Raw genomic sequence first — 25012 nt, 5'->3', positions numbered from 1 at the left:
ATTTCCATATTAAGTAAAAGAATTTACTAGATTTTCCAGAAAAGGGGGGAATGATATAGTATAAACTCACTTTAGGATAGAATAAAACTTGTGGTTAAAAGTTATCAAGGACAAAGTAAACGACATCTTGTTATCCGTAGACCTTTTGTTATGTTTAAGCATCTTGTTATTTGAAAACATCCCAGTATCTGTTAACCGTTAGTCAGGCTGAGACTTGAGATAACTTGAGTCAATTGTCTTGTCTTGTTAACTGAGACTTCCTGTTATCTGCCGACCCTCAGTTAAACTGAAAGCCAACTCAGCATTTTTACAGCTTGGAAAACAACTGATTAAGCAAAGGTGAAAAGCGCATTACGAGGAAGACCTACGGCCTTCCTCCCAAAGACCACTGCCCACATCCTGGAGACCCCGGCCCACAATTCTTGGAAGGCTTTGCGCAAGCGCAAGGACTGATAAGCTAATTAGCATACGAAGCGAGGGTAGGCGGGGTTAGGTAATGAATATGTATGCGTGCTGATTGAATATTCATTGTTTCGCTGTATAAATATGAGATATTTTGTCACTTCGAACATGCACGATAGGCGGAAGGATCCCCCGTGCATCCAGCGCTGCAATAAAGAATATACCACTTAAAGAAATTTTGGCTTTGATCTTTAAATCACCTTCCAAAAGCCCCAAGGCTCCTCCCTTGGGCATTAGATAACGTATCCCTGGGGCACACAAGCAGGATGTCAGAGCACCAGAGAATCTCCCCAGGCCACACAAACACCTCCCTTGAATACGCAGGCACCTCCATGAGGCTTGGGTCTCTCAAGGTGCTGCTTGGTCCTCTAGTTAGGTGTGTGGGTAGTTGGGGGCTGGCGGCCGGAAGATGTGGCGCTGCACGGAAAGGTGGAGCCCCTCCCTTGATGGGCAGTAGCGTGTGGGCTGTGCTGTAAGCAAGCGGAAGTGGCGCTATGGGCCTCGGGTAGATAAGCCCATGGGACTCGACAATAAACGGCGTTTGCCACCCACCACCTTGGTGTCTGTGAGCCGATGGACCGAGCGGCCTGGGGTCGGTCGCCGCTGCCCCCTGAAGGCAACAAGTGGTGCCGAAACCCGGGAAAACTCCGGGATTCGGGAGAACGGCGGCCGGAGCGGCGGGACCAGCCCGGCGGGGAGGACGCTCCCGGCCCAACAAGGAAGATGGAAACCCTTGTGAAGGTCGTATCCAAGTTGTGGAAGCTGTGGGGTGGCTCAGCTGAGGAAGCCAGGGGTGCCGGTGGGGACCGAGACCCTGGGGAAATCTGGGAGCGGCCACGGCCATGTGCGCCCCAGAACGGTGCTGAACTAGAAAACGAAGAGTCGGGTGAAGAAGCCTCCTGCGGGAACGGGGAAGAAGTGCTAGGTTTGACTAACACGTGCAAAGGGGAGAAAGCAAACGGTTGCGGGGACGACCGGGGAGGAGGTAGAAGCGCGAGAGAGGGGCAGAGAGCCGATCGGAACGGCCATCCGAAAAAACGCTGCAGTGGCTCAAACGCCTCGCTGAGAAGGCGGCGGGGAGAGCCACGAGGCAGAGAGCGGCCCGCCCGCAGGGGTGGGGGGCAGGGCCAGGACTCGACGGGAGGGGACCGGAACTCGGAGGTGAGCAGTCAGCCGAGCTCCGACTCCGGATCAGATAGCGATTCAAATTCGGAGGAGGAGGAAATGGGGACAGATAGCGAAAACATCCCCAACCGAAAGAAAGCTGCACCGCGAGGGGGAGAAATTCCTCTCACGGATTGAGAAACTTAAGATTGCGTGCGCCGTCTGGGCTCTATCGGCCATGCTAGCGTTCCCGGTCTGGGTGACAGACGGGGGGCAGAGGGTTCACTCACCAATAAACCCTGAGGATGTCCAAGCGATTGTTAAAGCCATTGCGGATAAAGGGCTTCATTCTGCAATGATCTCCACCCTCATAGATGGTGTTTTCGGGGGAGACGACGTGCTCCTGTTTGATATAAAACAAACTTGTCGACTGATCTTTGACGGGGGGGGATGATCACTTTTAAAGAAGAATGGGAGGACAACTTAAATTCAGTCCATCCAAGTAGGAAAAGTAAATGTGGAGAGCTGTATCTTGGCAAAGAAGATAGTAGGGAGCAAGGAGGTTTAGCAGTCAGGATGGAAGGTGATGCCATGAGGCTTACAGGCTAGTAATGTTGTAGTGAAAGCCAGCCTTCCTAAACAAAGCTGCCTGAATAATTCCTGTGAATAACATACTATGTTCAGCTATTTCCTAACATAGACACGGTGCTGACTGCTTCTTCAGAGTAACGTGAGTTAGTGATACTACTGAAACAGTTGGGGTTCAGACGTAGATCTGATTTCTCCTAAGCACGCTGAATTCACAGCTGTTGATCCTCCAGAGGAGGCTTTGCAATTGAACACGTGGAGAATAGGTAAATTTCCCGCTGTTGTTTTCCTCTCCTCTTGTTTTGTTTTGTTTTTGTTTTGGTTTTTTTTTCCTAGTAGCATAGGCTTAAGACTCTGAAGAAACAGGCTGCTTTTTTTCATTTCCAACACTGGCTGTTCCTCCTGAGCCCCGCCTTGTATTTTTGCAGTCATAAGGTATGTGAATGTAAATTCTTGGGAGAGAGGTAGAAAACTCTGTTTCAACTGTTGTTTTTTCAGCTGTGTGGGGAGAACAAATAGGGTGGTTTTGAATATTCTGGCTCTTACTCAGAGCAGCATGTGGAGGGAGAGAGATGCGTTTGCTTTTTTAGTGCAATGGCTTCAGAAGCAAGAGGGGAAAAAACACTTTCTCTGGGAGCTGGAGAAGGTGTCCTAATCACCGGAGAGGTTTCTAAATGGCATATCTTTGCGAGTGTTCCTGTCGTCCGGAGGTTTTTGTTTGTTTGTTTGCCTTTGGAAGGTTTTCCTCTTAATATTCACGTCCTTCCGCAGAAGTGAGAAATGTGATTTTCTTTTGTGCAGTGTGGCAGACCCTCCGAAATCTGCTGGGAATGATGAATGCCTCGCCCAGTACCAATGTGATGATGGTGGAGAGAAGGAGAAACCAAGAAGATGAAAAGAACGTGACCTCATTTCCAAAGAAAACGTTTTGTCCGGCAAAGAGTCTTCTGAGCCTGGTGAGAAATTGCAGTAAACTTCCTCTCTCAAGTGTGACACTGAATGTAGCTCTAAAAACCTTTCCTCCTCAGCTATTACAGAGAGATGCCAAGATACAAAGGACGAGACTAGTGAAGAGAAGGAGAGTCAAAAAGCAGGTCCGTCCAGCAAGAGGAGGTGCTCTCAGAGCATGGAAGTTGTTGAGCAAAAGCGTCACAAGCAGGAGTACTGGGACGGAAGCAGATGCAGAGCTTTCCCTGCTGAAAGAAACAGCCCTGAGAATGGCAGACGAGCAGTCAAATATTCAAAGTACAGATCTGGCAGCGGAGGAAGATCAGAACAAGGTAGCAATAGGTATTACCGATCCAAAGGGGAAAGAAGTTGGAGCAGAGAAAGATACTATCGAGATGAAGCACGGAGATGGGAAAGATGTAGCTATTCCAATGATTACTATTCACCTCATGCGACAGGAGACAGTAGAGAGAGGAAGTTCTCTCACGGCGATGCAGCCCTTGACAAATCGACTGCAACTTACTACAGCAGGTCACATAAGCGTTATCATTACAAAAGTGGATGGCCTCACAGTTCCCTCTTGAGAGAGGAAGATGTACGTCGCTTTAGCACACCCCGAGCAGACTTGCATCGTTGCTTGGTACCTCAGCAACATTCCGGAAGACATTCTCGTGAAAGACATGCACTTCCACCTGTGTCAGCTCATTTGGAGAGCTGTTGCCAGAAAAATGAAACAGAAGGAAACAAAAAGAAAATATACCCGTGCAGAAGGTAGTGAAAGTGAAATAGAAAGGAAAGATAGAGAGATAGAAAAGGAGCTTTTCGGTGGTGAAAAAAATGCAAAAATATCACAAGTTCTAGAAGAAAAAGAAGTCTAAAGATAAACATGGAGAGAAGGATTCCAAGTAAGCAAGGATTCCAGCATACTCCGCATTTTTTATCCTAATTCTTTTCTGGGTGCTTCTCATGTCTTCCTTTTTTTTTCTCTTTTTTTTTTTCCTGGCAGTTTCTGAGTTATTTAGATAGCATCAGCTGGCTGGGGATCATGTTGTTAGGTTGATCAGTGAAGACATGAAAGCTATTGCTGAATTGTGTCAGAGCTTTGGACCACATAATTCGAATCACATCCGTACACCATTCCGGATTAGGTTAAAAGTTTTTTTTTCTGCTTGCACCTATTCCAGAGCTAGCCATTGTTAATGATCTGTGTACAAACCAGGACCTATGGTCCTTCAATCTGAGGGCTTAAGTTTGCTGCATCTAAAGTAAATTGCATGTGCACATAGCACCACAAAATAGCTGACATGCTGCAAATCATCACCTGTGGTAAAATAAATAAAGTTTCATATAGGCAACAAGTGCCACATCTTTTTTTTCTCTTTTTAACTTGCATGTTTCTTTTAGACTTCACGATTTGTGTTTCTGTGCGCTCCACTTTGACAATGCCAATCGCAAGCGTAAAAGAAGAAGAAAAAGGAGAAACACCAGGAAAGTGAAAGGCTCCTTGGAACACTTAGATCATTGTTTCCAGAAGATAACGTGGGAGAAGAAGGAAGAATCCCATCCTCCAGATGGCTCTTCATGTGAGCAATGCAGAAGTGAGAGCAGTAAACAACCTTACAAGGAAAGGAAGCCTTCCAGTGCAGGCGAAAGCAAGAAATGCAGCTCCATGGCGTCCAACGAGTATATTAAAGGTAAGCGGCCGCAGTGTGTTTGAGGAATTCCTTTTATATTAACGTAGAGATTATTTCAAACAGTCTTGAAGTGCTTGATAACTTAACAGTCTGCAGATTTATTATCAAATCAAAAAAAGCTGACTTGGTAGACTATTTTTTCGCAGTTTTGAATGACCAGTAGGAAGAAGGTTGTTCCAGCATCAAACAGGATCTTGGCTTCACCCGGACAAGCACTCTCACCAATTTTCATGGCACTTTTTAAAAGATCAGTAGAGAATATTTTACAAGTTGTGCAGAAGATGTTCCCGTATGCACAGCTTGCGCTAAAGGAGGACCGACAGCAAGATATAACCACAGCATCCACTTCTTTATAATTCTGCTAAAGCAAAAACTTGTGGTTTGTGCAAGAGAAAGAGACAAAGTCTATTCAGGAAAGTTAACAAACCTCTTTTGCCTTTCAGACCATTTAAATCCTATTTTACAAGATGATATGTTCGACTGTGATGACGATGCATCCTTGATTTCTGGAGATGAATTAAAAGATGGAATGCCTGACGGACCAGAGAAAAAACGCGTCTGTTTCAGCAGGTAAAGAAAGATGGATCCCTGTTACATTTAAATTCTCAGGTCTGCTGAGTCTTTGTAAACAGTTCCAGCTGTTAAAAGTGTGAGGGGTGGTAGACGAAGGGGTAACATCAAGTTTGTGTGTTGAAGGGGTGCTTGGTATTCACAAGAAGAAAGGGTGAAGGGACTAAAGTTGTAATGAAGTTGCTGTGAATGACCAAATTGAAAAGCCCAGGCTTCTCTTCCTAAGCCAAAGTGATCCGTAGACTACCAGAACACATTGACTTAATCCATGGCATTCTTTGAAAGACTCAAGACCACATAAATGTCCTGCCTGTCCTTTTAGCTAAAAATACCCCAACTTTATGGGTTTGTGTTGCCACCTTTTGCCCTTCTGTTTTCCAGGATTGTTAAACCAGTAGTGAATTATGTAGCCGAAAGAAAACTGAGAAATGGCTTGTTAAAACACCTTGAGAAAAATTTGAATGGTGTCTTTATTTGTTAAGCCACCAAGTTGTGTTAATCTTGTGGTATTTTAGTATGGAAGTCATGCAAGCCCACCGTTGGAAAGTTAGATCATGTTGTTGCAGCTGGATCAGCTATTTTTCTCAGTTTCTGTTGCTGTGCTGTCCAGAAGATTTTCTGTGCTTCAGAGCAAGGCTAAGTCTCTAGCATCTTTGATTTAAGCCAGCAAAGGTACAGCCTGATTGTAGTGGGGAAAGAAATGCTCCTCACAAATTTATTTCCTAGTAGTAAAGCAAGATTGCAGGGATATTAATTGGCAGTCTTGGTTTAGTAAAGAATAGGAAACACAAGGGAAGAAGATGAAACAATTGGAATGCCTGAATAACTTAACTGGAAATCTTACATGTATTTAATATACCACTGCCATTTGGATTATTTGGGGAGGGAAAAGAAAGTCTATAGGAAAAGTACTTGGAACATCTGTGTGTCTGTCTATTCAGCACCTCATTTATAAACTTGTTTTCTTAACTCTTGTTCTAGGAGTGCTTTCTGCGAACCAACATCACGCCGGCCCCGTCTGCTAATAGTAGGAAAAGAAGGGTACGGCCAGGTTTCATACGTGGCACCCGCGGTGTTGCACGCTTTGGAGAAGTTTCCCGTTCACACCCTGGACCTTTCTGTTCTGCTTACAAACGTTGCACTGCCAGAAGAAATCTGCGGACAGGTACCTCTTTTCTTTTTATTCTCATCGGATTCTCTGACTGTATGTAAAGGATCAATCGAGTTGCAAGTAAGGTGAGCAAAATTCATTGGTAATGGAGGTGGCCTTGTTTTAATGTGCTGGGATGTTTGCTTCTGTCTGAACATCCCCTTTTCTTTTAGACAGCACCACAAACAATCTGGATGTTGTACATGTCCACATTTTCCATACCCAATTTCACAGTGAGGATGTTGCTAGCAGCTCAGGAAGCTGGGCGGTGTTGCTAATAAACATCTCTTTGTGGAAAGAAATACTGCTCATCTCCCTGGGATCCAGAAAGTAGTTCTCATTGCCTCCTAAGGCTGTGTGCTCCCAGTAGATGGCTCTGTACCAGACTGCATGTCAGCTACTTTTTGTAGCCTTCTTTTAAATTATAGTAGTAAGGCAACCAAGGTTTGGGGCTTGTGTTTATTTTGTTTTCACACGGACATACACAACTTGTGCTGTTGCAGTATGTGCAATAAAAGCATTAACATTCACAAAACACTTCATTTGCACGCTGATGTGGTTTTAACTAGAGAAAATGAACAGATTTGGTGTTTTCACTTTTAGGCAGGAAATCCATTTTATTGTTTGGCATCACTACCTCAAAATATTTTTACCTTTAGTGGAAACGTTTGAGAGCCATACAAGTAAGGACAGACATGTTACACGACTGAATACTGATGTGTCCCATAAGAGGGACATTTCCTTTCTTTGTTATGCGATGATTGTGGCTGTGGCCATACAGCTATGGTGTCTAGCCACTGCCTGAATATATCCTTCCCATCTTCTGACTAGAGTTCTCCGAATACTGATAATCTGAAAGGGTGCCCAGAGAAATTCCTTATGTGAAAGGATGCTTGCCACTCTGTTCACGTAGCTTCATTTCATGGGGCAGTCAGATGGCTATGTAGCTATGTATTAACAGGTTATTCTCCGTGTTTCAGTTTTCTTACCCAAGCTTTCCTTTTCACTAGCTGATCCGAAATGCTCAGAAGACAGCACCAAGCATAATTTATGTCCCAGATATCCATTTATGGTGGGTCAACGCTGGACCTGCCTTGAAACTTACTTTTCTAACTCTACTACGTAACATTCCAGCATTTTCGCCAGTTTTGCTGCTTGCTACGTCTGATGTATGTCACTCAGATCTCCCAGAAGAGGTATTTGTCAATACTTTTCTTACTATTTCTTCAGTGTCTTGTAATTTATGAATGCTTTCAGCATCAAAATGCTGTGCTTTGTTAAATGCCTACTGTTATTACTCAGGCACCCTAACAAATCACTTAAAATTTGCTTAGAGAAAAAGAATACTGTGAAAGCATCTGCTTAAGGTTTTTTCTGAGTCAAGCAAGTGACGTTCACCCCTTTCTCATGCATGCAAATAATAAATTAATACAATAATTCCGGTGGCTACAAAGTGGTTCAGTCAAGAATATGCAGTGCTTGAAATGACAAGAGGATGTCTTTACTGAAGAGATTTCTTCTGACAGTCTGCCATTCCATGCTATGTTGGGTAAACTGCTAATAATGCAATTTAGTAGAGAATTGAAACGCTTTGATTTAAAAAAAAATAAATCAGTTTCTTTCTTCAGATAGGCCAAAGCTTTCCAAGCTGGAAAGCTGAGTTCCAATTTCTGCTCAAGTAACTTTGGAATCGAATTCTAGTTGTATTCCTAAATAAACTGTAGTAAAAGTACATGCAGGACTTCATTGACTTCTGAGAGTTTACATTAAGGGAAGGTGCCCAAAACAGGAACACGCTGTTCTCATTCTGATTATTTTGTCTCAGTTACTGGGGGAAGAGAACGGGTCTTACCTAGACGTGTTTATTATCAACTGCTTTGAAAGTGCTTGAGTTCCCACAGAAGTTTTTGTACAGGTTCTAAATTCCTTCTAAAATAAGTAGTGAAATTCCTTACCTACCTTTTAATACTAGAAATGGAAAATGGAGGAAGACGTAGAGGTACTAGCTACTTCAGGCACCTTTTGGTAGAGAAATAAAAAGTCAGCAAAAAGCCCTCACTTGTCTGCTGAAGCCTTTCTCTTCCCTCTATAGCCATAAAGGTTCTAAGTAAAGGATGCAGCAAGGCAAGTAAATACAAAGGAAGCGATGTTGGATGTGGTGAAAGGCATTACTTTATCAGTGTAGCGTACAATCCCTTCAGTGAGGTTTAATTCTACAGGTGATTCTTAAAGGTGACATTTGAATTTGCCGTGTCAGCCTGTGAAAATGTAGCCTTTTAAGGCCAGGAAGATAACTTTTTTCAGTTTGTGTTCTTCAGGTTATTATTAATTTTAAAAGGTACTCGTCTTTTTGGAATAGAAGATGAGTTTTTGTGGCCTTTAAATCTGAAACGTCTTTCCTCCTTCTGCTTTAGATCCAAAAATTATTTAATAAGGAATTTGGAGAAGTGTGCAATATTGAGTTGTCTGGTAGGGCAGAGAGAGCAGCTTTTTTTGAGGACCTAATTCTAAATCAAGTGGCTAAGCCTCCTGTAAAGAAAACAGGTGAGGAGGATATAAGAAGTACATCTAAAACTTTCCTATCGAAGTTACTAGCTCTTTGGGATTTGCTTTGGTGGTCATTTTCTGTCAGTAATTTGTCATATGCTTGTATTTGAGTACTGTAAATTGGCTAATTTTTCCTGATTAATTGAAGTTGATTGGGCATTGGAAGTCCTGCCTGTAGCACCAGCGGCTGAGCCTCAGAAGCCACAAGAGGAAGAAGCAGGGATGCTGGAGGAGGAAGAGGAGGATACCTTGCGTGAACTTAGAATTTTCTTGAGGGACGTTACTCACAGACTTGCCACTGACAGACGTTTCAGGGAATTTGCAAAGCCCGTTGACCCACAGAAGGTAAAGTAGTGCTGATCTGTGTGTGTCTGTAACTTCTCAGTGTTCGTATTTCTCAGCGCTTTGGGGAAGGTTCAGCTTTGTTTTTAGGGCTGCACTATTAGGATTTTGCAAGAAGCAGTGGCAGTGCTTTTACTTCTGCTGACTCCCAAATGTCTCTTATGGGATTATTTGCTGAAAGCCCTGGTTTCATTCTAAAAAGCCAGTCCAAATGCCAACACAGTTTGCTCGTGAAAAGGCTTTGATACGTAGGCATGTCACAGCACTGAAAAGCACGGAGATCTTTCCTTATAATTACAAACAGTATTTTCAGGACTACTTTAATGAAGTCTAAAGCCCTTTATTGGACTGTCAGTTCCTGTGGGAACAGGAATAGGAGCAGCAGTTTGTAAAAATAAGTTTTGAGGTCCTGTTCTCTGTTTCATCTGGAACTCCTCAATAGGAATCAACCGTAAGTGCAGTGTGTTTTCTTCTTCCTCCAGTTGGCTGCTTAGATCCCTTTTTCTCCTTAATTGATTAGATAAGCCTAAACTAGGGGCGTATGTTTCAAAGACAGATGTAACTTGAATATACCTGCGGATCAGCAAAAGTCCTCTTCATGTGGGCATCCACTGGCTTTTCTTCCCCTTTTCTCCTAGGCTCTTGAGCTGTGAAAAATCTAGACAGATACATGTGTCCTCATCTGAACTAGTCATTAGGCTCCTCTTGTGGTCTGAGGGAAGAAATCAGCACCTCTCTGCCCAGTTATCTCATTCTAAAGTAGATGCCTGCAATAGGTACTTCACAGGTGCAATTCGTGCACCTTTTCCTCAATGTCGACAACAAAGAGAATGTCGGATGGCTTGCTCAGCTTTCACTGTTGTGATTTTCTGAAGCAAAGTGAAATGAATCTCCCACCCTCAGTGTTTCTTCTGTACCATGCACGTGCTTCTGACCTCCCTACTTGTTGTCCTCTCCTAGCAGCTCTAATGCCAGTTGAAAGAGCCCTTCCATTTTTGAGAAGCAAACTGGTTAATTTCAGCATCTTCTGATGCATCGCAAATGTTCAGAGTTTTTAGGAAGTCGTTTATTTAAAGTTTTCAGAATAATTTTGTTAGACAGTGTGCAAGGTTAAGAAAACCTCTGAATGCTTGTATTTGATCTGCAGGTACCTGACTATGCCACAAGGATTAAAGAGCCGATGGATCTTTCAACAGTTCTGACTCAAATTGACTCGCGCCAGTACCTCACTGCAGGAGACTATCTGAAGGACATCGATCTAATCTGTAACAATGCCTTAGAGTACTACCCGGATCAAAGATCTACAGGTGAGGATGTGCTTTTTAGCCCTAGTTTAAAAAATCTGTCAGACGTATAGAAGGATAAATGCTGTGTGTGGACAATTGACTTCGGATGGATTAGATGATTTTGGACATCCACAGAGAACATCTCCTACCACATTGTAAATATTTTATCATTTTGCTACTTGGGCATGGAATTGTGATACAAGTGTTCCCAAGGAACTAGTGCTTTTGTTTTAATTAACTTGGATGTTGTTATGCTGAAAATATTCACTGAGAGAACCTTTTGGAACCAACCTATGAAGAAAGCAATTTTTTCTGTGATCAAAACAGTTTCATTGGTTGGTAGACAACATTCAGTTAAAGTCTGTAAAGTTTCAGATCGTCACAGAGCCTGTGTTTTGCAAGACACTGCAACGGTGAGGAACGAAATGGCTACAGAGTTTGGATGACTTTGTGAACAAATTAAAGAATCTCGTGAGAAAAGAGGTACATGCTTTAACGCTAAGGATTTTAAGACTTGTCTCTGCATTTGTAACTGAAAATGCACGGCGAAGATCTTTGGTATCTATTCTTTATTGCAAGGTCGCACCTCTCCAGCGTGTGCTCCATGCGACAACTCCTCCAAGTCACCACAGCAGAACCCTGCTACTGAAGATGACAAACCAGAGGAAGAGAGTAATGAAAATGAGGAGATGCCAGCGGCACCTGTAGATGCCAGTACACCCATTTCTAATGGCAAGTTGCATTTTATTCAGCTGCTCTTGTCATTCATACCTTCTCTGTTCTTGAGGCGCAACAGGTGTCTCTGATGCCTGGCTCTTTATGCCAGAGGTATTTTGTTTTCAAATTTACTTCAAAATGGGAGAGAGAAATCCAGAGGTCATTCATTCAATATAGTTATGTATTGAAGTTCAAAGAAAGTTGGTTCATTTGATGTACTCTTCCTGGAACTTCATTTTGTAAACAGAACGACCCCCCACTCAAGGATATCACAGCTTCCCTCTCGTACTAAAAATGATAGTACTCACCCTTGTAGGAGCAGCAATGTGAAGAAGGTCAAGGGCAGTAAGAAGGGTTCAAAGCTTTGATATAACAAGCCTTACACTTCTTTTGACAGAGCTCCTAATAAGCATCTTCAGCAAGGTGTGGAGATGGGAGAAAAACTCGAACTAGATTTTAATTCTAGGATGTATAATGTCAAGCTTGACTGTTCCTCTGAACAGTCAACTGAATTTAATTTTTTTAATTTAATTAGTTTAGTTTTTTTAATTTAAATTCAATTGAATTTAAAGTTTTGAATTTAATTTCCAGTTGAATTTATTGAAAAAAATTCCAGTTGAATTTAAAGTTTGTTGTTGTTGTTGTTTTTCACGAAACACTAAGTTTATGTGAAAGGTTTTGCTGCAATATCTTTTTGCCAAGGATATTAAGCTTAAGTTATGCACAAGAAAATGGTGGGGAGAGGGAAGCTTTAGTTTTGAAAGCTTTTTTTTCCCAGGTTTTTCTTGAGCACAGCAGCATTTCAGTGTCTGCCTGCCATTAGTTGCCCCACTACCAAGTCAGGAGGGTTAATTAAACTTGCGTGAGGCAGAATTTCTTTATGTGAATCTACGTGGTTCGCATAAATATATTCTTATTTCCTTCTTTCCCTAGGATTATTCTTCTACCAGTATTGAATGTTTCAACGGACACTGTTTAAGATCAGTGAGAAAAAGCATGCTGCGGTGTTTGGTCTCCAGCTTTGAAGAAAGTATGGCGATGCTGAGGGGAAATGTCAACAGAAGACGCTTTTCAAGGTACTGTATTTCTATATGTTCAATCTCTGTTCGATTTGTAGATTGAAAAGCAAGAGAGAAAGCATGTGCAGTGAGTTGTGGCCTGATAAACCTCCGGCTAAAATCAGCAGAGGCCTATGAGCATGCTGATGGCATACCAGTACCTTAAAACTAGAATCCCTCTTCTCAGTGGAAGTCTCCTGCTTTTCTAAAAAAACATGTGTTTTTTTCCCCAACACTTTGAGGTGTTGTTGTGTAGCTGCCGGCCAGGTTAAACCACACAGCCCTTCTCCAACCCTCCCACCTCCCTCTCTGGGATGGGGGAGGGAAACGGGAAAGTGAAGCCTGCGAGTTGAGATAAAGACAGTTTATTAAGACAGGAAAATAATGATGATGATAATAGTACTGCTAATAGTAATGTGTACAAAACAAGTGATGTACAGTGCAGTTCCTCACTACCCGCTGACCAGTGCCCAGCGTAACCCCTAGCAGCCCGGCTGCCCCGCCCTATCCATGGTGCAGCGTGTTGCCATAAGGCATAGAATTCTTTGGCCAGTTGGGGTCGGCCATCCTGAGTCTGTCCCCTCGCAGCTGTTGCTGTGCGCCGATTCTGATCGCTAGTAGGACAGTGAGACACCGAAAGGTCCTTGGCTTGTTATAAGTACTGCTCTGCAGCAACTGAAACATCGGGGTGGTGTCAGCACTCTTCTAAACATCCTTTCACACTTCCTAAGCCAAAACATAGCAACCTACCTGCTACTAGGAGGAAAACTAACTGTCCTAACCGAAACCAGGATATGTGTCTTTTCCGCTTGGGTGCTATTGCTCATAATTTTGAGAATTCAACATGAGCAAGCTAGGAAATGTGGGTACATACAGAACCGCGTGTATATGGTTCGCAACAGACTTGGGATCTGGATCCTCCGTGAGGCCTACAGGCTTCTCTTTGTATACCATGGAGCACTGGCTTGTAAACATGGTGAAATTTCCCACCCTTCATGGGTCTAAAAACTCTTTTCTCCCTTCTCTCCCCTGTCCTCTTTCTTAATGTAGGCAGTTGAGAAAGCCGAAATTGGAACGAAGAAAAGAATATAACACAGGTAAGTGGCTGTAACTCCCCGGGATACCTATTTATGCTGGTTACTGAAGAGGATGGCACTTGGTCACTCCATCGCTTTCATTTGGCCCCAAAGCCTTCTGTAGTCAGCTGAATTCACTCATCAGTGACTTTTCTGTGAAGAGAGGTAGGTGCAAATAGGAGATTTTATGAATTCCTTGGGGAGGGAGCAGTGTGAATTGCAGCTTGGTAGGCACAAAGCAAACTGTTCTAACTGTGCAAAGTAAATTGATACTTGATAAGTTCAAACTTACTTTTGTGGTTGCCAACTATAAAACTAAACCTTAGCTGTGATCCTACCACCACAGTGGCGTAGCTCTTCCCTTCCCCTTGTCCTCTTGGCTCTTTTAATGACAGTGCAAGCAACAAACGTGTGCCAAAGGGTGCTGTATGGTAAACAATGGGCAGGCTTTTTTCTAAAAAGCACGAGTTTGAGTTATGTGGTGTTTGGGTGTGTCTCTTGAAACGATTCTTACCTCCTTGAGCTGTTAGATCATAATGCAGGAAATGAAAGTGCTGCATGCATAAACAGAGTAATAAAACATACACCTCTTAGGAAGAGGCTTGCAATGTAATAGTGTTTGTTTTGAGCACTGTTAGATACAGTTTGACATGAATGGAGTGAAAACACCTTAGAGAAAGGTGTTGATTGTTCTCCCTTTTCCAAGACAGAAATAACTGGAGTAGATTTCCCTCCTGCATGGAACAAAAGTTGCACGTTTGTTTTTGTCTGGATAGCTTTCAGTCTCTTTAAGAATTTCTCTACAGGTCACAGTTTTCAGTAGACAGTTTAAACGTGCAGAGCGGTAAGTAAGTGGAATGCAGTGGTTGTGACAACAACTTCTGCTCTGAAATTTAAAGAAAAATCAATCCACTTCAGGGTGGATTTTTTGTTTGTCTGTTTACATTTTACAAGAGCAACGGTGAAACAAGGAGAATCCCATCTTCACTGTTTCAAAATACTTTGTTTCTGTGTTTCAGTCACTAGAACATCGAGGAGTAGAGCTGGTGCAAAAACTGTGAGACAAGTCCACGGAGAAAACAGGGACTTGGAGCTGCGCCGCAGCTGTAGCGTCGGACGCAGTCGGTACTCTACTACTAACTCGTCCATTCTATTTGACAAACTTATAACAAAGTAAGTCCTCTTTTCTTGCAGACCTCTTAAAATGATCTTCCTTAGCAAGGCTTTGCACTATGGCATGATGTTGGCCTCGACTTGCTCTGTATTTTGACAGCAAAGAGGTATGGCTGCTCCTGGCATTGAGAGTTCAATTCGTTGAGTTTTCCCCATTTGGCAGTTTTCTTAGCATCAGAAGTGCGTTCATTTTTAATGAACTTTTTGTTCCATACTCACAAAAATGAATGTAATGGTTGATTAAGAAACTGAGGACGGTTTGATACAGTCAAAGCAAAGTAGTCCTAGCAGTTCTGCATTTCTGTCCATGGTTTATTTCTGTTTCTGAAGCCAAAATTGTTTTCTGCTTCAGAATTTGCTTTCCTTGCATTTCATCATTTTCTACAACACGAAACTGAGATTCCCATGTAGAGAAGAACAAACAGCCTTTCCTCGGTTAACAAAAAATGACTTAATGCTACTGTGCAGAGCAACTTAAGTAGGATTAAAAGTTGACATAATTTTTTTATAACATCTTACTAGGATGTCAGAATTCTTATTGTCCTCCTGCATTTAAATATATATATATATATTTTAAATGTGCTCGGTAAGAGGGGAAAATAAACCTGAAAACAGCGTATGTTTGCAAATCCTCAAAAGCTTGTTCTTAAATCTCTATCAAAAATAAAGATTTGACCTAATTTTTTGGTAATGTCTAAAATCTTGGCTAAGTGTCAATGACTTTTGCTTTGTGCATACTCCATTAAAATCTCTTACTGATTATGTGTGCTGTTTTATTTTTTTCGTACATGCCTAACTTTGCTCTTACATGTCAACTTTGTATCTTAGTACTGCGGAAGTTGTGCTACAACAAATGGCTGAAATGGAGCAGATGCGTAGATGCCAAAGATGTTGGGAAGATGTTGAGGTACAAATGACAGAGCAAATACTCCGTCAGTTTGCTATTTTTGTAGAGCGTTTCACGTAGTGAAGTAACTTAGTTGTAATTTTAATTGAACTGAAATAACTTCCTTCCAAAGAATAGTGTGGTCTAAACTACCATTTGGTCTTGCTCTCTGGTTATATCTTCATGTCTTACTGATACGGTTGTGCTCCAGATATCTTTTCAGAGTGGAGGAAGCATCTTCTGCAGAAGATGTGGGATAACGGGGAGATGCTGCAATGCATGTCTTCCACTCCAGTTTCTGAATTGCCTTCTGCTTTTTGAATGGGCACGGTTTACAAACAGCTGTTTCGGACTTGGGTTTTTACTCCAAATGTTACTAAAAGCTCTGCCTGGGGGACTGAATATGCAAAAAGACTGGTGCTTTCCATCAGCTTGGCAGTTTAAGCTGTTTAGCTTTTTATCCTTAACTCCTAAATCATATTTCTCGTCATGCTCAGGAACGCACTTACTTGGAAAGCTTAACAAAAGGCAGTGCATAGCTTCCTGTGTTGGTCACTCGCTCGAATTTTGATTCCTGTTAACGTTTTTTTTCCTGAGAGCTCACAAAGAATCTCCAGTATCATGTAGCTTTAATCATCTGTTACAGGCAAATGGAGCTGTTTTCTTTAATTGACCTAACTTGCATTTTGGAATTCTTCCTTGGTTGCAAACTGCTCCCAGAGTTTTCAGGAACTGGAAGCCTTTCAAACTTCCAGCTGAATGAACTGATGGCTACTTTATGTATATTTGTTCGTGTGCTGGCCTTGCCTGAGAGCTTAAATAAACCCCTGTCTCTAGAGGAACCCCTGTTAAAGTTGTATGCAGCAATCATACTTCCTCTGTCTTAGTTTTGCTCTATTAAATTAAACTATTTTATTAAATTACTGTTCTTTTGAATGATAGGCGCATCGTTTTAAAACTTCCCGATAACCTACTTTCATAGCTTTTTGTTTAGCTCTGAATTCCCTTCTTTTCCTCTCAAATCACAGAATGGTTGAGGTTAGAAGGGGCCTCTGGAGGTCACCTGGTCTCAACCAGCTCTAGAGCTGGTTGCCCAGGGCTGTGAAATGAATCCAGAATTGTCCACAGTACTTTTTATTAGCATCTCTCACACGCCTGTATGATTTCTTTTGGTATGTCTGCTAGAAAGGTAGTTCTTTTTCCCTGGTTCTGTCACGCTGTAGGTTATTAACCTATGATTAACTAACGCACTCAGTTTTGTATCTGGGCAAGTATTTAACCACTGCATGTACTGAGCCCTGGTTTAGAGCAGAAATTCTTGTTACTGATTGTGGGTGCACGCAATCATATTCCCATTCTCTCCTCTTGTGCAATAATTTATTTTTTGTGTGTATAGGGAGTGCCTCGATAGTGTTACTGTGTAAGCATCAACAGACAGACATGTCTGTCAGTGGATGTACGTGTATGCACGTCTGTTTTTCTGCACGTTTGTGACCGATCTTTCTTGCTGCTTGGAATTAGGAGAACCTTGATATCTTCACCTGTGTGAAGTCGGACTTTGAAAGAACTGGACCTGGCAGTCCAGATGAGATTGGTGAGTTCTGGTTTTAAGTTTTCTTTACTCTGTTCTAACCAAAAGCCTTGTCTTAAACAATTGAAACAAGCTAATCTACTGGGTATTTGTCTTCTGTAAAAATTCTGTGTTGCTATTGACTTCACAAGCCTTAGTATGAGCTCTAGGGCTGTACTGTAGTGAGCTCAGAACAGGTGAAAAACAAACAAACAAAAAAAAAAAACAAAAAAAAACCACAGCGCTTTTCCAAACTGCTTACAAGGTAAAAGGCAACAGATGGTTGTAGACAGGTGGGAATGGAAAGAAATGGACAGCATTACTCAGCATGCGAAACAGCGATACCGCTACAGCAGGAGCGTGACAGTTTTCATGGTTTTGAGCAGCACGGCAAGAATTTTCAGGAAGCAAGATAGATAGGCTGCCAGATGTGTATGAAAAGCTCCTCCCAAGCGTGAAGCTCAGCAGGAGGGAAGATAGCGTTGTGCATTTCTGTGTTTAGGAGGCAGTCACCGTAAGCTGCTGTCAGGGCCTGTGATTAGGAGCTTCATCTGGGTACTCAGTGACTTGTGGAATGAGGTTAAGCCACGAAAGCCCATATTAACTTGGAAGTGATGGGAAAACTTACAGTTTTTAAGAAGAACGTTAGTTGTGATTAAGGCAGTAAATTAGATCATCCTCGTAGGAGCTTTCTAAACAGATCAGAACAGGGCAAGACTGTACTTAGGACCGAAAAGGGTGTTGCAGTAGATGAGCTGACGACTTAGATTATGTGATAGAGCTCACCTGCACACCTGCAAAGGAGCTCGGAGAGACAGTGACAGGAGGCTGAGCCCCAGAAAATAGTTTGCTCCTCCCTTCAGAGGCGCAGAGGAGCAGAGAGATGCACAGTGGCAGGTGGGAACCCGAGGGAAGTTCTTCAGAGGAAGAATGGCTGGGCCATGGACTAGTAAGGGAGAAGCAGAGTTGACTCCTTTGGAGGTTTAGTTAGGAAAACATTAGCTCAAAGTCTTAACAAGAGTAGCTTGAATACAAGGCAGGGGCCAGTCTAGAGGGAGAAGCTTGGTTAAAGTGTGTGGGTTTCAGGGAGCTGTGCAGTAGAGACTTGTAGAGAGGAATTTTAAATAGCATGTTGAATAGGAAATGAGCCCGGGTCAATTAATTGATGATCAAAATGCAAACTACAATTTTAAATCAGGAAAGAGCTAGAATATACATTTATAATGAAAAATACGCCAGAAAAGAGTGAGGAAAGTGTCAGTGTTGTTATAAAGGAAGTTATTGGAAACAGGAAAGGGTTAGAGGAGCAATAAAGCAGAGAAATTCATGCTTTTGTGATAGAAGGGTTGGAACACCAAGGCCTGGAGATGGTAGTGATCACAAACTCATTTACTGATCGCTCAGTTTTCCGTGTGCTGTCTGTATACCCCATGGCACCTACCTTGCATTCAGAAAGTAATGCAGCCTTTGGGGTTAAAAAATAAAAACCAAAGAGGGCAGTGCTTTCCAAGAAAAAAAGATCCTTTTGGCAAACAGGTAGGTGAATGGAGTATGTATGTTCCTTCCTCGGTGTCCTGCTGTTAACGTGAGAGGATATTCTCCAGAACCCAGTAGATAATTGCACTCTGGTTCTTGTGTTTTTTACCATCTTTCATGAAACAACTTCAGGTTACTTGACAGAAGCTAATGGCCTAAGCTTATGCGCATTTGGCATTGTTTTCTCATTGGTGAGCTTCAAGCCTGTGTCTGGCCCATTATTGCTCACAGAATTTGTGGCAGAGCTAGACTTGGACTTAGATTACTACGCTTAGTCTTAGCCCTACAGATTATTAAAACCCTTTCCACTAAATACTTTCTGAAACTAAGAAGCGACTTTCTGAAATAGCTGTTTTCAGAAGATCTGCATCTTAGCTAAGCAATAGGACAGAATTTTGCCTGTTGTTAAACACTGAGGCTGACGACAAGTCCATCAGCAGTTTCAGAGAGGACAGAACAATGTCTAGATGCATGCTCATCTGCTAGGATTTGTGATTTCTGAAACGTGACTTGCATAAATTCATCTTAAGGTTTTGCAGGATCCACTGTGTCCTTAAAATAATGATAATAATAAAACTTACAGGCATCTGTGTAATGCATTTTGGATTTCATATAATTTGCAAAAGTACTTAGCGATTCGTTGTCATGTTGTGGTACACTACAAACATCAAAAGGAAGTGAGAACAAAGAAAATGGTGGTGAAGATGTTCCAAGGCGTTACAACCTTCGACAGAGTAAACCTGCTGACCGCTACCGAGCTCCTATGGAAAGTAGGTTGAACGCACAGTTTCTCTTAAAACCTTATTTCGTGCACATAAGTGAGATAAAACTTTTGAATGCAAATACATGTGTTTGCGCACACAGTTCTGTTTCAGTTCTGTACCTTCATTCTGCACATGAACTTCACTGTTTTTATCAGACACGTGTGTCCTGTGCACATTGTATTTCTTTGCTGTTTGGCATACTTAGTGCTATGTATCCTTGATATAACAGTACTTAATCACACTTAATAGTCTTGCTCTTGTGATTTTCAGTTCACCTTTAAGCAGGGCGTAGTTTTCCACTTGTGCCATGCACTGATGAAAAGCAAAAACAGTTAAAAATTCTTCTGGAATTAGGGATGAGTGAAACACGTGGCATTTTCTTTCTCTTGTGATATCGTCCTCTCTTAAATGTATCTGTATCATTATTCTAAATTCTTTCCTTTCAGTAAGACAAAGAGATCGAGAGAGGACTAACTCGGGCCAGCCCCATTCTGTCAGACAGAAAGAGTCACTTGAAAATGCTGGGTCACAAAAATGTAGGAGACGTGCCAGGTTGGTGTATGGCTAGTGATAGCTCTTACTTATCCGTAGAGCTGTCAGTCTCCTTACTGCATAATGCTTCAAAGGGTTTTCAGTTTAGTGGTAATTACAGAGTAAGTTTATGATCGGTACTTTGGTAGTCTTAAGGTAGAGAGGAAAGAAATATTTGGAGGGGAGGAGGTGGATACTTTTAAGTTGGTTTCTTTTTTAAATCCGATATTTGTGGGTCGCTGATAAGATGATTATGGAGGTAGTGTCTTGGGTTTCTGTAACTGAAATTCTTTGGTTCTGGAACTGAAGCCAGAATCCCCCCTTAAAAATCTTAGTCAGACTATTTAATCTTGAAGGATACAAATGATTTTCTTAAAACCGAAAATAATTGTATTCGATTTAGAGGGAGAGGCTTTATGGAAGTTTTGTTAGATTTAAAAAAAAAAAAAGAAAAAGTTATCAGTCAAATACTGACTCTAGTTTCTGTTTGGAATCAACTAATGTTTCTATGTGAAGTTAACCTTAAACAATAAAAGATCTAAATGAAATCATAAATTGCCTTAGTAATGATAAAGGCTTTTTGGATTCTGTAAGCAGTTAGTGCGTAGAGAATGCTGTTGATTGCCAGATATTTTGTTGAGCATTCTTGAAAGCAGACAGCTGTCACGAGGAAAATCATGTCATGGCCTTTGAAATCAGATTCCTAAGGAGTACAATGGACTGGAAAATAGATCTCAGAGTAAATTTTGAGATAGAATTCCCTTGATTTTTGGTGTTACTGAGTATCTGCTCTGTTTTCTTTTGAACTTTCTGGTCTATATGCTTGCTTGCAGACAGAGACGTGCAGATGACATCAGTGATTCTACACCCTCTTGCTCATCTCCCTTGCTTAGCACGTGTGATGCGGAGGAGAGTGGTGAGAGCAGTGAGGATGGCGAGAGCATATCTCCAAGAAGGTTGCTGTCGTTAGAGAATAGGGGAGGGATGAACCTCCTTCAAATGAATATTTAGCCATGTTTAAGTTTATCTGAAGGTAACTGTGTAAGTTTATGTCAATTAATTAGGTCTTCTATATATTAATTAATGTCTTCTACATTTGCTTGGCATTATTACGAAAAACAAAAATCTTTGAGCTGCATCTTAAAGAAAAAGAAGCCCTATAACTTCTCCTTAATTCAAATCAGGACTTTTCGAGTGAAACGTCAGAAACGGGACCTAAAGAGAGTTCAGAGGGATCAAAAGAAAGTTGGAAGAAGTCAGGGAGATGCAATGCAAACAGATAGTGCGGTAAGTCGTAAACTAATCATCGTGTCAGCGAGTGTTTCCAGTGATTACGAAAGATCTCAGTGTGCCATCTACAACTACCTTTGTTGATGGTTTTCTCTAAAGCAACTTCAAAAATTGCCCAGAATGTTTCCGTTGTGCTGAGATAATTTCTGATGAAACCTTGATCTAGATTGCTGCTTTCTTTAACATACAAACTCTTGTGTTGAATTTCTCTCTAGATTGGATTTGAGAACGTGGGTGGTCTTTCGGAACACATTGCAGCTTTGAAAGAGATGGTGATTTTTCCCCTCCTGTATCCAGAAGTTTTTCAGCGGTTCAATATTCAGCCCCCAAGGTAACTCATTACAGTGATAAATCGTAAGTCAGCTGTTTTCAGGAGAAAGTTCGATTAAGGTATCAATATGCTTCCATGCTTCAACATTTTTGGCAGCGGTGAACGTTTGTTTTAGTAGTAGCAAAAAGTGGTTTCTTAAAAACGGATAGAATCAAGAATATTTGTAGGTTAAAAATAGAAGCAATGTCTTAAAATTTTAAGTTTTACCATCTGGTGTTTTTAAAAAGTTGGGTTAGTTGGGTTGGAGTGGTTTTGTTCTCCGTTTTATGTACAAGTCAGCTTGATTAGTTTGCAAGCAAGAAGGGATTATCTAGTGGAAGTCAATTGTAACACGTTGCCTGGAAGCCCAGTTGTTTTTCCTGCCTACTTTTGCTTTTTTATTGCACAGGCTGTCTATTTTATGGCCCCCCAGGAACAGGGAAAACACTAGTTGCTCGTGCACTTGCCAGTGAATATAGCCGAAGTGACAGGAAAATATCATTTTTCATGAGAAATGCTTCGGACTGCATGAGAAAATACGTGGGGGAATCAGAACGCCAACTTCGTGTGTTATTTGAACAGGTGAGGTTGAAATGCACAGTGTATTCTGTCAGAGTTGAAACCATTATTTTCTGTGGTCAACGTTTTTAAGTAGAACTTGCTCTTTTTTTGTATTTTGTTAGGTTTTTTTTTCCCACTGAAATGGAAATGCCAGTGTTTCTGCTGTGAATGTCAGCTGTAAGAACTACTGGAACGATTTGCTTCCTGTCACCCGGATACAGTGGGTTGAGACAGACTGTCTTCTGTTAGTCATGCCAGATACTCCAGTAGCTCTATCAGTAGAGGTCCCAGAGGCTAAAATGAAAGATGTAGTTTAGATGACATTCCAACCATGATGTTTTTGTGCATTTTTCCTTTAAATAATGCTGTTTTACTCTGTGTTTTCGTGCTAGGCCTATCAGATGCGACCTTCAATTATTTTCTTTGACGAGATGGATGGTCTCGCTCCTGTGCGCTCCAGTAAACAAGACCACATTCACAGAATCACAGAATTTCTAGGTTGGAAGAGACCTCAAGATCATCGAGTCCAACCTCTGACCTAACGCTAACAGTCCCCACTAAACCATATCCCTAAGCTCTACATCTAAACGTCTTTTGAAGACTTCCAGGGATGGTGACTCCACCACTTCCCTGAGTACCCTGTTCCAATGCCTCACAACCCTTTCAGTAAAGAAGTTCTTCCTAAGATCCAGCCTAAAACTCCCCTGGCGCAACTTTAGCCCATTCCCCCTCGTCCTGTCACCAGGCACGTGGGAGAACAGGCCAACCCCCACCTCGCTACAGCCTCCTTTAAGGTATCTGTAGAGAGCAATAAGGTCACCCCTGAGCCTCCTCTTCTCCAGGCTGAACAAGCCCAGCTCCCTCAGCCGCTCCTCGTAGGACTTGTTCTCCAGGCCCCTCACCAGCTTCGTCACCCTTCTCTAGACCCGCTCAAGCACCTCGATGTCCTTCTTGTAGTGAGGAGCCCAAAACTGAACACAGTACTCGAGGTGCGGCATCACCAGAGCCGAGTACAGGGGGACGATCACCTCCCTAGCCCTGCTGGCCACACTGTTTCTGATCCAAGCCAGGATGCCGTTGGCCTTCTTGGCCACCTGAGCACACTGCTGGCTCATATTCAGCCGACTGTCCACCATCACTCCCAGGTCCTTCTCTGCCAGGCAGCTCTCCAACCACTCATCTCCCAGCCTGTAGCTCTGCTTGGGGTTATTGCGCCCCAGGTGCAGGACCCGGCACCTGGCCTTGTTGAACTTCATGCAGTTGACCTCAGCCCATCGGTGCAGCCTATCCAGATCCTCCTGCAGAGCCTTCCTATCCTCGAGCAGACTGACACACGCACCTAACTTGGTGTCATCTGCAAACTTACTGAGGGTGCACTCAATGCCCTCATCCAGATCAGCGATGAAGATATTAAAGAGGACCGGCCCTAGCACCGAGCCCTGGGGACGCCACTAGTGACTGGCCTCCAACTGGACTTGACTCCATTTACCACAACTCTTTGGGCCCGGCTATCCAGCCAGTTTCTAACCCAACGAAGCGTGCGCCAGGGGCGTGGCCGTGCGGCGGCCACCGGCGATATGGCGGTGGCGGGGGGAGGTGGCAAATCCTCGGCGTCCTGCGCGCCCTCCGCCCGCGGCCTCGAGCGGCCCAACCCGCTGGTGCGCCTCACCTGCCCTGTGTGCCTCGAGGTGTTCGACAGCCCCGTGCGCGTCACAGGAGTGCTAACTTCATGGAACACCTTCAGAGATGACACCGGTTTTCATACGATACTTTTGTGGTACGTGTTTCTTCATCCTTGGAATACGTGAGCCTGATGACTCTTAAAACCCAGCTTTTTTTATGTAGCCACTACTGTAAAATGTAGTCCTTGCAGATGGTATAATGAGAGAAGTGGAATTACTGTTAAGTCAGAGGAGGAGACAGCTGGTTTTGTGTTGTGTTAACCAATATGGCCCTGGCAGTAAAGAATTTCTGTACCCTTTGTTCATAGGATTATGATGCTGATGAAGATGACATGATGGCACAGGTTTTGATGTGTTCTTTGCGGGATAAATAAAATAAAAAAGAAGACTAATTGTCAAACCAAGCTTCCATGAGAGGGAAATGGCCAGCATTCTTGCACTTCTCCCTGTCCATGCCAAGATGAACTCAGGCATTCAGAAATATGGAAGACTTTAATCTTAGTTTTGAATCCCCGTTTGATCTTTTGGTATCATTCTTGTTTTTTATTAATATGACTATGTTGCTCAACCACGTAAGGCTAATTTTCTTTTTTGTTTCACACAAAGCTTATTTATAGGTCAGTGTGGAGGAGACAGTTCTGTTTTCCTTCACATCTGCCTGTTTTCTGATTGCTTTCTGCCAGTTGTGCTAGTTTGACTAAAGCCAGAAATACTCCAAATTGACTGGCATGAGCTAGCTGGTAAATCTCTTCTTCCCCTGATCTTGTTTACATTTCTTAAATGATAGTATGAGAGGTGTCTTTGTGGCTCTTTTCCTTTAGTGAGACCCCTAGGTGCTAACTCACCAGATTAGTTCCTGTTTCAACTGGCCTATGATGCCTGTGATTTCATGATGTTTACCAGTGTTTGAATTCTCACAGGCAGCCTCTCAATTATATGGAAAACAGGTCTTCAGTATGTCTTCAAACTGCAACATTCCTTAGCAAAACTGTTTGAAGCTGAGTAAGAAACTAGTTCAAAACACTTTAGTTCTATACCTGATTACGCTTTTGTTCCATACTTTGACCATAATTTCTAGCCTGCCTGGAAAACAGAACTTTGGTGTTAGCTAAAATGCGTAACTTTCAACTGTTATAGCAAATATTAATCATTTGTTGGCCTTACTAA

At 42.4% G+C, this 25012-nt stretch overlaps 1 protein-coding gene across 10 annotated transcripts; it reads left to right on the top strand.

Annotated features, from left to right (window-relative positions):
* Positions 1-875: 875 nt before the first annotated feature.
* LOC113841997 (ATPase family AAA domain-containing protein 2-like) lies at positions 876-24233 on the top strand. 10 transcript variants are annotated; one of them, XR_011806150.1, is made up of 23 exons: positions 877-2589; positions 2956-3110; positions 3183-4007; positions 4507-4796; positions 5240-5366; positions 6348-6531; positions 7527-7712; positions 9212-9408; positions 10553-10712; positions 11067-11174; positions 11271-11423; positions 12342-12484; positions 13517-13563; positions 14562-14715; positions 15544-15622; positions 17123-17195; positions 19382-19477; positions 19918-20023; positions 20836-20958; positions 21187-21289; positions 21508-21623; positions 22012-22184; positions 22556-24233. XR_011806150.1 is itself a non-coding variant. In XM_072032067.1 (22 exons), exons 11-22 carry the CDS (start codon positions 11400-11402, stop codon positions 22073-22075), a joined length of 1104 nt encoding a protein of 367 aa, XP_071888168.1. In that variant the 5' UTR covers positions 876-2589; positions 2956-3110; positions 3183-4007; positions 4507-4796; positions 5240-5366; positions 6348-6531; positions 7527-7712; positions 9212-9408; positions 10553-10712; positions 11067-11174; positions 11271-11399; the 3' UTR covers positions 22076-24233. The 10 variants fall into 10 exon arrangements, 6 of the variants coding, with proteins under 6 accessions (XP_071888168.1, XP_071888166.1, XP_071888163.1 ...); XR_011806149.1 differs by having other exon boundaries at positions 22286-24233; XM_072032067.1 differs by having other exon boundaries at positions 876-2589; positions 22036-24233.
* The last annotated feature ends 779 nt before the right edge of the window (positions 24234-25012 follow it).

Source organism: Anas platyrhynchos, chromosome 35 (genome assembly GCF_047663525.1).
Source record: "Anas platyrhynchos isolate ZD024472 breed Pekin duck chromosome 35, IASCAAS_PekinDuck_T2T, whole genome shotgun sequence".
In the NCBI taxonomy this organism is placed as follows: domain Eukaryota; kingdom Metazoa; phylum Chordata; class Aves; order Anseriformes; family Anatidae; genus Anas; species Anas platyrhynchos.
The sequence above is the reverse complement of the archived record's forward strand: the minus strand, read 5'-3'. Positions and strand labels throughout refer to the sequence as shown.

What these genes read in the sequence shown, in the direction of transcription:
- LOC113841997 (XM_072032065.1), top strand. Translation starts at nt 11,400, where the DNA reads ATGCCAGTACACCCATTTCTAATG. An exon ending in AACAGAAGACGCTTTTCAAG is followed by an intron (nt 12,485 to 13,516) that starts GTACTGTATTTC and finishes TTCTTAATGTAG; the next exon opens with GCAGTTGAGAAAGCCGAAAT. An exon ending in CTACCGAGCTCCTATGGAAA is followed by an intron (nt 19,478 to 19,917) that starts GTAGGTTGAACG and finishes CTTTCCTTTCAG; the next exon opens with TAAGACAAAGAGATCGAGAG.